Consider the following 13,666-nt stretch of genomic DNA (forward strand, 5'->3'; position numbering starts at 1 on the left):
CGAAAGCGTTGTTTAAATGTTGAGAAAAAAGTTCTCTCTCATAAATCTTGGAACGGGCGAGGCAGCATAGTGCTGACATTAGTTATTGTGCGGAGCTCTGGACTTCAATTGCACCCAAGCCTCCCTTTCACTGCCAAGCGCAGATCAGCGCTACATCAGGAAGCTCCAAATAAGGGCATGGAAGTGGAAACCCACCGGAATCAAGCCTTATGTAGTCACGACCTTATATGGCATGGCGGAGCGGGATCTTCCGGCCAGGGCTCTGCTACAGCGCAGACGGGAAACCCGAAAATGTAGCGAGACTTTTGAGCAGAAAAGCTAGACTTGCGCTTCTCTTTCTTGCAGAGAGACACAGCGTTTACCACGCATTGATTTGCTGTGGAGGAGGAACGGGCATCTCCCCTCCATTTAATGCACAGACTTAATGTTTAAGCTCCCCAATCTGCTTTTTTCCTCTAGGCAAACGTCATGTGTCCTCCACTGCAGTGCCTAAATATGGGCTTCCTCCAGTCCAAATATGGACATCTACGTCACGGCAAGAGGATATATAAAGGAGTAGGGATTCTCTGAGCTGAGAAAGAGCCTAGAGAGCCCAAGCGATTCAGCACTAGTGCAGACAGCTGATAGGCAACACGTTGCGATATATATAACAAACACATTAAATAAATGTGACAAGTCAATTCAAAACAACAACAGAAACAAAACAGCGACCTAATTTGCTAAAAAAAAAAAAAAAAAAGTCAAAATTAGGGAATGATCAGAAGGGACATTCTGAATCTAGCTTATTTCATCTGAGACACAGTGGATTTGTTCTGCATCTTTGGACAATCAAAAAAGGAGAAGAGGGAAGACAACAAGAAGACAAACTGTGCAAGTAAGGAGATCAACAGAAAGAAGGAGAGACAGACATCGCAGCATCTTCACATTTGTCGTCCCAGAGGGGTTAGCTGCTGATCTCTCCAGCGCACTTCTCTCCTCTCCGAGCACACTCCAGAGAGAGATGGCTGCAGCCAAGACAGAGATGCTCCTGCCTGCTCTGCAGATCTCCGACCACCTGAGTTTCCCTCACTCCCCCATGGATAACTACCCCAAGTTGGAGGAGATGATCATGCTGAACTCTGCAGGGACCCCATTTCTCAATGCCACAGCACCTGAAGGCACAGGCTTTGGCTCTGGGGAGCCCGGCGAGCATTTTGATCACCTTGCTGGAGGTAAGCACTAAATCCCTCTTGATTAAATTGCGTGGTGAAAAAGCATGCTGCTTTCATACAGAGAATTGTGTTAAATTGAGTTGAGTTGTTTGCTTGTGCAAAAATGCAGTTGCTTTCAATAGTTAACAATAATGCATCTTTATGTTTAAACATATACATTTAAGAGTGATTGTAATAACACATTTTGAAATTAAATTGCACTAATGCAAAGTTGTAAATTAATTTTTTAACCAAAGCTGACAGCAATTATCTAAGTAGTTATTACTAAGCAAATCATTTGAATGAAAGTGACATTTAGAATTTGCAGAACAGCTTAATTTTAAATCCAGTTTTTGAATCAAGTGCAGATTGAATAACTATAAGCTGTGGGAGTGGGAAAGAGAGATCAGGATGACAGTAATGAGAAAGAGAAGCGCACATGCAGATGGTTTAGCTTGCGCTGGCTCTTGTCTCCGAGGGAGATCGGCAAATGTGTGTGTGTGTGTGCGTGTGTGTGTGTGTGTGTGTGTGTGTGTGTGTTTTGGTGGGGGGGTACCCCTGTGCTCCATAAGCACCTGCTGCTCTGTCTGAGATTGTGGGAAAACACAGTCTCGACAGCCAGCAGGACCCCCCAACTAAAACACCTTTGGGATCATTTATGTGCTTCCCAGACAATTTAGAGTTAACTAGCTGTGCCATGGTTTCTAATCCACTCTTTCTCTGTTTTGTGCTTGCTTTCGCAGACACGCTTTCAGAAATTTCCATCGAGAAACCTCTGTCAGATCAGACCTACTCCACCCAGAGGCTGCCCCCCATCTCTTACACGGGCCGTTTCACCCTCGAACCTGCCCCCAACTGCAGTAACAGTCTGTGGGCTGAGCCCCTGTTCAGCCTGGTGAGCGGGCTGGTGGGCATCAACCCGCCCCCCACCTCCATTCCGTCCTCAACCTCTCAGGCAACTCCCCCCTCTTCCTCTTCTTCGTCTTCCATCCCTTCTTCCACTTCGTCATCCACGTCCAGCGCCAGCCTGAGCTGCTCCGTCCACCAGAGCGAGCCTAACCCCATCTACTCAGCGGCTCCCACCTACTCCAATGCCAGCCCAGACATCTTCCCTGAGTCTGGCCCGAACTTCGCCACCACAGTGGGCACGTCACTGCAGTACCCCTCTTCGGCATACCCCAACAGCAAGGCCTGTAGCACCAGCTTCCCAGTGCCCATGATCCCCGACTATCTGTTTCCCCAACAGCAGAGTGAGATCAGCTTGGTGGCACCCGACCAAAAGCCCTTCCAGACGCAAGGGGGTCAGCAGCCCTCCCTGACGCCGCTGTCCACTATCAAGGCCTTTGCCACCCAAACGGGTTCTCAGGACCTGAAAAGCGTCTACCAGTCTCAGCTCATCAAGCCCAGTCGCATGCGCAAGTACCCAAACCGACCAAGCAAGACACCTCCACACGAGCGCCCCTATGCATGCCCCGTTGAGACCTGCGACCGCCGCTTCTCACGCTCAGACGAGCTGACACGCCACATTCGTATCCATACTGGCCAGAAGCCCTTCCAGTGCAGGATCTGCATGCGCAACTTCAGCCGCAGCGACCACCTGACAACCCACATCCGCACGCACACAGGCGAGAAGCCCTTTGCCTGTGAGATCTGCGGCCGCAAGTTCGCCCGCAGCGACGAGCGTAAGCGCCACACAAAGATCCACCTGCGGCAGAAGGACAAGAAGGTGGAGAAAGGCACTACTGCAGTGCAGAGCTCGGTCGCCAACGTGTCCATCTCAGCCGCTTCGCCGGTGTCCAGCTACCCCTCTCCCATCACTTCGTACCCCTCTCCAGTCTCCTCCTTTCCATCCCCAGTGAACTCCTGCTACTCCTCACCGGTCCACACCTCCTATCCTTCCCCTTCCATCGCAACCACTTACCCCTCGGCAACTAGCACCTTCCAGACGCAGGTGGCCAACTCCTTCCCTACCTCAGTGGCCAGCAACATCTACAGTTCTCCCGTCACCACCCCACTGCCCGACATGCAAGCCACGCTTTCTCCTCGGACGTCCGAGATCTGCTGAGACTTTTGATTCATGCCCAAAACCTCCCTTGACTCAAAGGAACAGAAAGCATCAATGACTTCTAAGTCCCCTCTGCAAAAAGCACTTTTCTGCCCATGCTCCCAACATGGCTCGGTTACAAAACAGTCAAGGACTCAGCAAAGACTTTTGAAAACAAAAGGGATTTTTGTGTCGTTCTCTCCCTTCGAATCCTATCCTTTCAAACGAGGCATATGAGACTTTCAAATGACAAACAAAAGCAACAGGCTTCGGCAAGTTTTCCCTCAGACTGTGCATGCACAGACGTACTTGCGACGCAGAATGGCTAAAGGACGGTGTAATCGAAGCCTGTGGGCTTCAGGCTTGACAGCAGCTTGACTCGACAGGTGTACAGTTACAAAAGACGTTTGAATAATATACATAAGCTACAGTATATTGTACATGTGCCATGTTTCCTTTTTGTTTTTACTTTTTAGTACCATTGTTGTGACAATTGATTTGAATATTTGCATTGTATTATTCTTGAGCAGGGCCATATTTTCTAAGATACATTCTGTATTAAGTAGTAAAAATGCTGTGATAAGTTCTTGACCTTGTTTGACTAGAAGCACTTAAGTATTCTCACGCATGTGGAAGAGTGATGTTAGTTTCTCTTATTTTGTAAATATCATCCACTGGTACTATCTTTCTCTTTCTCAAATGTGACAACAGAAACCTGTTAAATGGAGGGGAAAAACATCAGAAAAGAATCAACCACAAATCTTCAATTTTTTTGGTGCCTTTTGTGAAGCCTTGCAGATGTTTTGACAGATATCAGCGTGTGGATGCATTGCATCTAGCCTTAAGGTGTAAGGGATTTTGCTTTCTCGTTTCTTTTTTTCTATATTCAGAAAGTCATTTCAAGGAAAGAAGGGAAAGGATTTGAGGGCACTGCATTTCTTTGGGATGTAAGCAAAAAAGAAAACTATAAACTATATTTTTGTAACGGAAATGTACATATCTACATCTTGAGGAGTTGGAATGCTGTAGTTACCTACTGAGTAGGCATGGGATTTTTTGTATGTTATTTACATGCGGTCCATTATTTTGTTGTTATTTTTATTTTGTATTTGTGTTTGTTCGAAAAAGTGACTGTTTATGGCTTCTAAACACATTGAATGCGCTTAACTGCCAATGGGATATTTGGTGTACAAGATATCCTTCAAGAACAGAACTATAAATAAAACCTAAATATATAAATATATATGTTGAATCCCTGTCTTGCTTTTCATCGCTTAGCAACAGGTCTCAATGAATATTGCTTTATAGAGTGAACACACACACACACACACACACACACACACACACACACACACACACACACACACACACACACACACACACACACACACACACACACACACACACAAGCACACACCACTGCATATTAAAAAACAATTTATTGTAATACAGTATGTCATTAAAAGCCATTAGTTCATGGTCTCAAGTTTCCAAATTTAAATTATTACTAGATTTTCTCATACACCTGACAGCATAAATTCATAATAAAATGTGATTAAAATGACAGAGTAGCTGATTGCAATGAATAATTTCAGTAGCTCAGATTAATAATGACAACGTTTCATCCTCAAACCGTGTATGTGTTTTTCAAATAATTAATTGATTGTAAAGTTTTCCAGTTGCTGAACAAGTCACGTCTTCCATAACAAAAGATATCAAAACAGCAATATAACCTAGAGCGAAAAAGGAAAAGAAAAAAAAGAGGGCAAAATTAATAAATAAAAACTTGACATCAAAAATATATGTACTGATGCGTTCTTTTGTTCAGAAGTTCGGCAGACTGAGAAGCCAATCATGGAGTTGATACGGCAGATCAGATTGTCTCTCTTTACTACTTATCAAAAGAGCTCCTGGGCGTCATGAGAATATGTTATCAAAAGATAGCATGTACGAATGTGACTGGATGCGCTTGGGGCTTAATTATACATAGATAGCAATCTTGTAAAATCAGTCGACACTAATAAGACGCCCTTGTAATGGGCTTCCGCGTCTATTGAGTTTGTCAGGGGGGGGAAAAAAGTCTCAATATCGAAGTTGCTTTTAAGAGTAAGGCAGCTTTTGCTCTATTGTATGCTTTACCTTCCCACATCAGTGCCTTTGTAAAAGAAAAATAATAATCTGCTCATACTAATTTCTCTGCCACCAAAAAGATCAAATGAAAAAACGTTTTCTGTTTCTTTCCATTCTGGCATCCGTACGTACTTTGTGAGCTCGTTATTGCTCGGTTAAACTGTCTTGACGGGCAAGATACAAGTTGAGCAGATTAAATGTGACAGAAGTTGTGGGAGTAAACGTAAATGTGTGGCATGTCTATACATTTCTTTCTTCATTTATCACAGTAAAAAGCCAAAGGCCATAAAGGTTGATTATCTTATTATGCATATAAACGTAACCATATGGATGAACAGATTAGAAAGAAACTAGATGATTTTCTTTCATCAAATGCTACAACGCCACATTGATATTCAGACCAATTGAAGCTGCTTAATAGGTTGAAATCTCAGACTTCAGGGTGTGTCAGCAGCCCTGGGATGGAAAAACTGGCCTGTTTGTGTAGGGGGACTTTCCTAAACTATGAGGCAATATCAGCCCAAAAGATGAGGCCACAGAGCAGCACCAGATTCGAATGCATCTAAAAGAGGAATAACAACCGTGAGACAGAGCGAGCTGAAGGGAAAGAACAACACAAAGGAAAGTAATTAGGGTAATTGGTCTCATAATCCCAAATTGACTCTCTACAAATGTCTTCAGTGAGACAGCCGTTGCCTGAATCAGATGTCAATGAACCACAATGAACAATGCGCCGTTCGCTTGTTCATACGCACCTATTATTTCACAGGGTCACTTTAATAGACATTCACACAGTCTCCTGGGGGTCTCAGGCGAAAAAAAACCCTCCCCCGCAAAATCCAACAGTTTAGACCAGCATGAATTTCCACGCTGTTTAGGGGTGTGTCTCCCAAAAGCACTAAATGTGCTATGTTTGCAATTTCCATCCTTGCCAACACAGTTCAAAGAATGAAGGTTGAAGATTTACAAACAGCATCTCAAACTAGTGTTGTTATTTTCAGCAATAATCCAACATTAAAAGAATAGTTCACCCAAAAATACAAATTCTGCCAATAATTAGGCCTACTAACCCTCATGTCTTTCCAAACACGTAAGACCTTTGTTCATCTTCAGAACACAAATTAGGAATATTTTTGATGAAATCTGAGAGTTTTCTGACCCTGCATAGACAGCAACACAACATACACCTTCAAGGCCCAGAAAGGTAGTAAGGACATCGTTAAAATAGTCCATAGCCTTGAACGTGAAAAAAAAAAGAACTTGTTAAATAAAGTTATTTTTGTTGTCTTTGCGCATAAAAAGTATTCTCGTAGCTTCATACAGTTGAACCACTGACGCCACATGGACTATTTTAACAATGTCCTTACTACCTTTTGCACTGCTGTCTATGTAGGGTCAGAAAGCTCTCAGATATCAACAAATATATCTTAATTTGTTTAGCTAGAATAAAACAATTTTTTTTTTTAAAGCAGAGATATAATGCATGTTCAGATATGTTGGAACATTACACACCTTCTGAAATAGTACAGAATCTTTGGTCCAAAACTAGTGAAGAAGAAGCGTAAATAAGCAATAGAAGCATTGCTTATGCACATTACAATCATTCTGAATCGGATCCAGACGTAGTCTTTTACAGGGATAGTTCACACAAAAATAATTAATTACCCTCATATCGATCTAAACCCATAAGACTTTCGTTCATCTTCGGGACACAAATTTAGATATTTTTGATGAAATCCGAGAGCTTTCTGAACCCCATAGCAAGGGTCCGACCAAGGGTTAAGGCACAGAAAGGTGGTTAAGGACATTGTTAAAATAGTCCATGCGACATCAGTGGTTTAACCGCAATGTTATGAAGCTATGAGAACACTTTTTTGCACAAAGAAAACATTACTTATTTTAACAATGTTCTAAAAAAATGTTTTAATTTGTGTTCCGAAGATGAACGAAGATCTTACAGGTTTAGAACGACATTAAGGTGAGTAATTAATGACAGAATTTTCATTTTTGGGTGAACTAACCATTTAACTCTTTCCCTGTCATTGACAGAATTTTCCAGCAATCCATGCTTTCACTGTTATAAGGTAGGGGGCGCATTACACACCTTCTGAAATAGCACAGAATCTGCGGATCCCGAAACAAGTGACGAAGAAGCAGAAAGGAATAGAAGCATTTCTTGCACACGAGTAAGCTTACATGATCATCAAACATTCAACGACATATAAATCCAAACTTCCCTATGTTACTGAATAAAATATTGAACCCACTAAAGGGTAAATGACTCCGCAAACTTTGAGGGTGTTGAAGGGCTCAATATGCTCAGTTTATGGTTTGATCATCATTCTAAATCTGATCCGGGTGTAGTCTTTTAAAGGGATAGTTCATCCAAAAATTAAATTCTGTCATTAATTACTCACCCTCATATTGATCAAAACCTGTAAGACCTTTGTTCATATTCGGAACACAAATTAAGGTATTTTTGATTAAATCCGAGAGCTTTCTGACCTCCCATAAACAGCAAGGGCCCTACCACGGTCAAGGCACAGAAAGCTATTAAGGACATGATTAAAGGTGTCCTATTATGCTCTTCTACAAAGTCTTTATTTTGTTTTGGGGGTGCACTAGAACATGCTCTCATGCTTGGTGGTTTGAAAAACGCATTATTTTTCACATAATTTACATTATTATAATAGCTTTCTCCACAGGCTGGCACAAATGGCTCGATTAGTTCCGGGTTTGATGAAGGCCCAACTTCCGAAAAACGAAATGTGTTGTGATTGGTTAGCAGTCCCACTGTGTTGCAATTGGCGAACAGCTTAGATGGCGTTTCAGTCCTACCACACCCCTTCCCAAAGTTCTGTGTACAACTGCGCAAGCTAGATTAAAGTGATTCTTACATTTTAAATCTGGATATTTTTCTTACAAAAACACATCAGATCGCTAAAGGAGGCTTTTACTGACCCCTCCGGAGCCATGTGAGGCACTTTTTTTATTATGGATCGACTTGTTTTGGACTGATGGAGAGAAACACTTGTCATTCAGTCTATGCCGTTCTAAAGCTTGGGAGTGCCAGGATTATTTTTAACAGATCTGTGACAACTGTAAAGACAAAAGGTTCATCCTCCCACTCTAACTAGTTCATTTGTCCTACTATGCAACAAACCCCAGTGTTGTAATGCTAGTTTGATGCTGGTCTAGCTACTGTATAGTGGACTAAAAAATGCTGGTCAACCAGAAAGATTATAGCTGACCAGCATTTTTGTACACTGTAGGTAGAAAAGAAGAAAGTCTTGCTGGTTAATTATAATTATGTTCATTTTTCCATAATGCTTTTATACTAGCTAAAATATAGCAAACATGTTTTAAATTGTTTCACTCTCTTCATTTCTTTACTGCAGGCTAATTCAAAGCAAGAACACTCTCACGTCGATCTGCTCTGAAGCATCTGTGATAACAAACCCCAATCCCCACATCCTTGGTCATTTCAGAACAGTGTGAGTTTCATATTCAACAGGCATCACACAGGGCTGCGCTAGTCGAGCGCTAGCAGCATCTTAAGGCTCCGTAGGGGAGCGGGAACTCAAAGCGGCGTCCCACAACAAGTATAAAGCCAACTTTGTGACAATGTGCCCCTCGCACCCAACTTTAGAGGAGAATAGAGCTCTTTCAAGAGCGCTGGATGTGTTGATAATGTTTTCCCTTTGCTGGCTTTCGTAGCGACTTAGTTGCTTTTGCTTATATCAAAGTCGACCGGCTGACATGGAGGCCTCGCTCCGTTTTGGAGAATGACAGCCATGGAGACGGAGGAAGCGAGATGATGCATCGCTCTTTTCCCCACTCGTCGACTCACAATAAAGCCACCTTACCAATTCTCCCATGAGCCTCCACTTCAAGGCCTCTGCCTGTTAAAATAAGAGTTTGTTCTCTTATTCTTTTTGGACCTTTTTTTGGAGGGCGAGAGGAGGGAAAAAAAAACGAAAAAGAAAAGAACGAAAGGCGCTCATGCTCATTCTCATTGTCTATTTCTCGATCCTTGCGCCCAGTTAAATGGCATATGCTAATAAGCTCCATCCATTTCTGATGCAAGGTCCGTATGCAACTCTTTCCCTCTCTCGTTCTCTTTCTCTCTGTCGTTTTCTCCCTTTCATCCAACTACAAATGCTTTCTTATTGCATCTTTGCCCTCAGGCCTTTTAAGATCCCTTTTTGAAATATGCCGTTTGATAAGCACATCATTGGCTAAGTCCCCACAGTGATTAGGGCTTGACTTTAATGTGCCGGCGACAGAGAGAGAGCGAGGGAGAGAGACAGCGCTAAAGAAAGAGAGAATTGAGAGAATTGATGATGTTGAGGCACGGCGCTTTGCACTTCAACTCTCAAATCTGCTCACCTCTTCACAGATGAAATGCACGAGGATACGCTTTCACCCTTTAGATCGTCTCTCACGCCTCTATGTAACAGCAGTGTTATTAAAATGATTAGGTTTCCTGATTATTTGAGGTATTTTATGGAAATTATTTCCAGGAAGTACATTGTTTAAGAACTGGTGACTACTAGACTAGATTTTAACATTGTTTGAAAGAAATGTAAATGCCACTTGGTCGTGCAAAACTTTGAACTCTGATGTTCCGTGTTGCTACAGTTACAATGGCTAGGGTGCCTGTGTAGTTGCTAGGTGCTTGTTTGAAGTGTTTGTTATGCCATTGCTATGGTGTTTTGAGTTGTTCCCATAGAATTAGTTACTAGAACGTTCTAAAGGTCTTCTAAGCGGTTGCTAGAATGCTGCTATATAGTTGATAGATGGTTACTAGGGTGTTCTCATGTTGTGAGTGGCTGCAAGTACAATGCTAAACAGTTGCTAGGGTGTTCTTGGTGGTTTCAGGTGTTGTTAGGTGGTTGCTAGGTGGTTACTTGGATTTTGTGAGTGCTCACTGCGCAGTTGCTACGGTGATCTAGGTTGTTCCCAGGAAACAGGGAAGCGGTTGCTAAGGAGTAGTTGCTTGAACGTTGTTATGCAGTTGCTAAAGTCTTTTGAGAGGTTGCTAGAATGCTACTATACAGTTGCTAGGTGGTTGCTAAGGTGTTCTGGGTAGTTTCCAGGTGGTTTCCATGGTTACAGGGAATTAGTTGCTAGAACATTGTTATGTAGTTGCTGAGAGGTTTCTAGAACACTGCTATACAGTTGATAGTTGGCTACTAGTGTGTTCTGGTTGGTAAGATGTTCTGAGTTGTTGCGAGCACAATGCTATGCAGTTGCTAGGGTGTTCTGGGTGGTTTCCAGGTGTTGCTAGGTGGTTGGTAGGTGGTTACTTGGATTTTTCTGAGTATTCACTATGCAGTTATGCTGCTATGGTGATCTGGGTTGTTCCCAGGGAATTTCTAAGCGGTTGCTGAGTGGTAGTAGCTAGAATGTTGTTATGTGGTGGCTTAGGTCTTCTGAGAGGTTGCTAGAACAAGATGTTCAAGGGTGGTTACAAGTACAATGCTATTCAGTTGCTAGGGTGTTCTGAGTGGTGTTCAGGTGTTTGCTAAGGTACTCTGGGTGGTGTCCAGGTGGTTTCCATAGATACAGGGAATTAGTTGCTAGAACATTGTTATGTGAGAGGTTGCTGGAATGCTGCTATACACTTGATAGTTGGTTATTAGTGTTTTCCGTTGGAAAAGTAGAGTGGAGTGGTTGCAAGCACAATAATTTGCAGTTGTTAGGGTGTTCTGGGTGGTTTCTGGGTGTTGCTAGGTGGTTGCTAAGGTGTTTTAGGTGGTTGGTAGGTGGTTACTTGAATTCTCAGAGTGTTCACTATGCAGTTGTTATGTTGATCTAGGTTGTTCCCAGGGAATTTCTAAGAGGTAGATGCTAGAATGTTGTTATGTGGTTGTTAAGGTCTTCTGAGAGGTTGCTAGAATGCTGCTATACAGTTGATCGGTGGTTACTATGGTGTTCTGGTTGCTAAGATGTTCTGAGCAGTTGCGAGTACACTGCTATACAGTTGTTAGGATGTTCTGAGTGGTTTCCAGGTGTTTCTAAGTGGTTGCTAAGGTGTTCTGGTTGGTTTCCAGGTGGTTTTCATGGTTACAGGGAATTAGCTGCCAGAACATTCTTGTGCAGTTGCTAAGGTCTTCTAAGAGGTTGCGAGTACACTGCTATACAGTTGTTAGGATGTTCTGAGTGGTTACCAGGTGTTGCTAAGTGGTTGCTAAGACAGTTGTTAGAATGTTGTTATGTGGGTTCTTAGGTCTTCTTAGAGACGTTGACCTATGGGTGCTTGGTAGATGGTTACTTGGAGTAGTTGCTTGAATGTTGTTATGGGATTGCTAAGGTCTTCTGAGAGGTTGCTAGAACACTGCTATACATTTGCTATACATAGGGTGTTCTGGTTGCTAAGATATTCATGGGTGATTGCAAGTACAATGCTATACAGTTGCTAGGGTGTTCTGAGTGGTGTCCAGGTTTTTCTATGTGGTTGCTAAGGTGTTCTGGGTGGTTTCCATGGTTACAGAGAATTAGTTGTTAGAACATTGTTGTGTTGGCTAGGGTGTTCTAGGAGGTTTACAGCTGTTGCTAGGTGGTTGCTAAGGTGTTCAGGGTGTTTTTGTAGAACATTGTTATGTGGTTACTACGGTCTTCTGACACTGAAAAGTTGCTAGAATGCTGCTATACAATTGCTTTGTGGTTTCTAGGGTGTTCTAAGTGGTTGCTATGGTGTTCTAGGATGTTGTTAAGCAGTTGACCTATGGGATTCTAGGCTGTTGCCAGGGCATTTCTATATGGTTGCTAAGGCTTTCTGAGCGGTTGTAAAAAGCTATTGTTATATTGTTTTGGCAGGTTGGCAGGGTGTTGCTGGGTGGTTGCTTAGGGGTTGCTAAACACTTACTAGGTTGCTCTACTGGGTTAATAGGGTGTTTGGTTGTAAGTACATTAATATACAGTTGCCAGTGTGTTGTGAGTTGTTGCTATGCCATTTCTAGGGTGTTTTAGGTGGTATCGAGGGCATTGAAAAGTGGTTGCTAAGGTACTATAAATGGTTACTAACTAGACCAAGAGAGAGAGAGAAAAAAGTTCCCCATGAAATGATATTCTGAGGTTTGGATCCCTCCTTCAGTGTAAATCTGTCATATTTCTTTCAGCTCACCAGGTACAATCATAACTTTGCTTGCTTTCAAGACTCAAACCACACAAATTAAAGCATGATTCATCTAATATTGTAAGGAAGGGAACATAATGCATTATCGCCATCAGCTAAGCAGTGTTTATTTGGTTTACATATGCATACTTGTTTTACATATTAGAGCTGCAGTCATTGATTTTCGCTTTTTTTCTCACTTTTTTCTCGTCCCTTGGTAAGCACTGATATCATTACTTCCCTGATGACAATTCCTCCCACAAACATTGACCTCTCTGAATATTTACAACCACCTAACTAGATTACAGTCATCAGATACGTCAGTGTTTGCATCAAAATCCCTGAAATACACCAATTCCAAATTCTAAAAGTATACACCTGCTCAGTGCCTCATCAATAATGCACTTCCTATCTGCCAATGGACCATGTGCTATTACATGAACACTCACAGCTGTTTCACTACGAGCTGTCCACATTGGTCATGACTAATATAAAGCAAAAAGTCATTTTCCTCCTGCAGGGTTTGTATTAAAAACTAAAGCTATCCATCTGTTATATAAAGGTGCTCCACACAGGGCAACGTTTTGGGCACTAATGTAGTTTTGGGAAACAGGCATCAACTTCAGCAGAAACATTATTACTCAAGTTTATTACTCTCTGCCCCACCCTGACTCACATTTCTAGATATGCTGCCTGGTGGTATTGGATGAAAAGTTATGCGGTTTGTGAAAAAGATGTGATCTATATTCAAAAAGTCAATTTAACCCAAAGGGCTACTGAGTTTCTGCACATATTCAGTCTGCTCCTCGATGGAGAACAGTCAGAGCAGATACTTCTTCTTCAAGCAGAGATTCACAAAGCATGTGCCTTGTGCAATTTATTGTAATCTTCTTCAGTAGGAAAGCGTATGCTAGACACATAAACGTTTTAATTGTTTACACATATTAAGCAAACCGAACAGGACGTGATCTTCTCTAAGGCCAGTATGTGTCAAATTACCAGAGAACTGAGCTGTACAGATGTGAAATCGCAACTGTGATCGCATGCTCTGGGAAACTGCAGTAGCCAGCAGTGACATCATTCAATCTGCTGCACAGGAGGAGCATCAGTCTGGACGCATCACACATCTGCTAGAGACGGAGGGGAAGATCCTGTTTGTAAGCCATTTGTAGGGTTACATTC

At 42.4% G+C, this 13,666-nt stretch overlaps 1 protein-coding gene across 1 annotated transcript; it reads left to right on the plus strand.

Annotated features, from left to right (window-relative positions):
* The first annotated feature begins 589 nt into the window (after positions 1 to 589).
* Positions 590 to 4,477, plus strand: egr1 (early growth response 1). The gene is made up of 2 exons (XM_073820854.1): positions 590 to 1,211; positions 1,934 to 4,477. The coding sequence occupies exons 1-2, from the start codon at positions 1,001 to 1,003 to the stop codon at positions 3,253 to 3,255; spliced, it is 1,533 nt and encodes a 510-aa protein (XP_073676955.1). The 5' UTR covers positions 590 to 1,000; the 3' UTR covers positions 3,256 to 4,477.
* The last annotated feature ends 9,189 nt before the right edge of the window (positions 4,478 to 13,666 follow it).

The sequence above is a fragment of the Garra rufa genome, chromosome 16 (genome assembly GCF_049309525.1).
Source record: "Garra rufa chromosome 16, GarRuf1.0, whole genome shotgun sequence".
Classification (NCBI taxonomy): domain Eukaryota; kingdom Metazoa; phylum Chordata; class Actinopteri; order Cypriniformes; family Cyprinidae; genus Garra; species Garra rufa.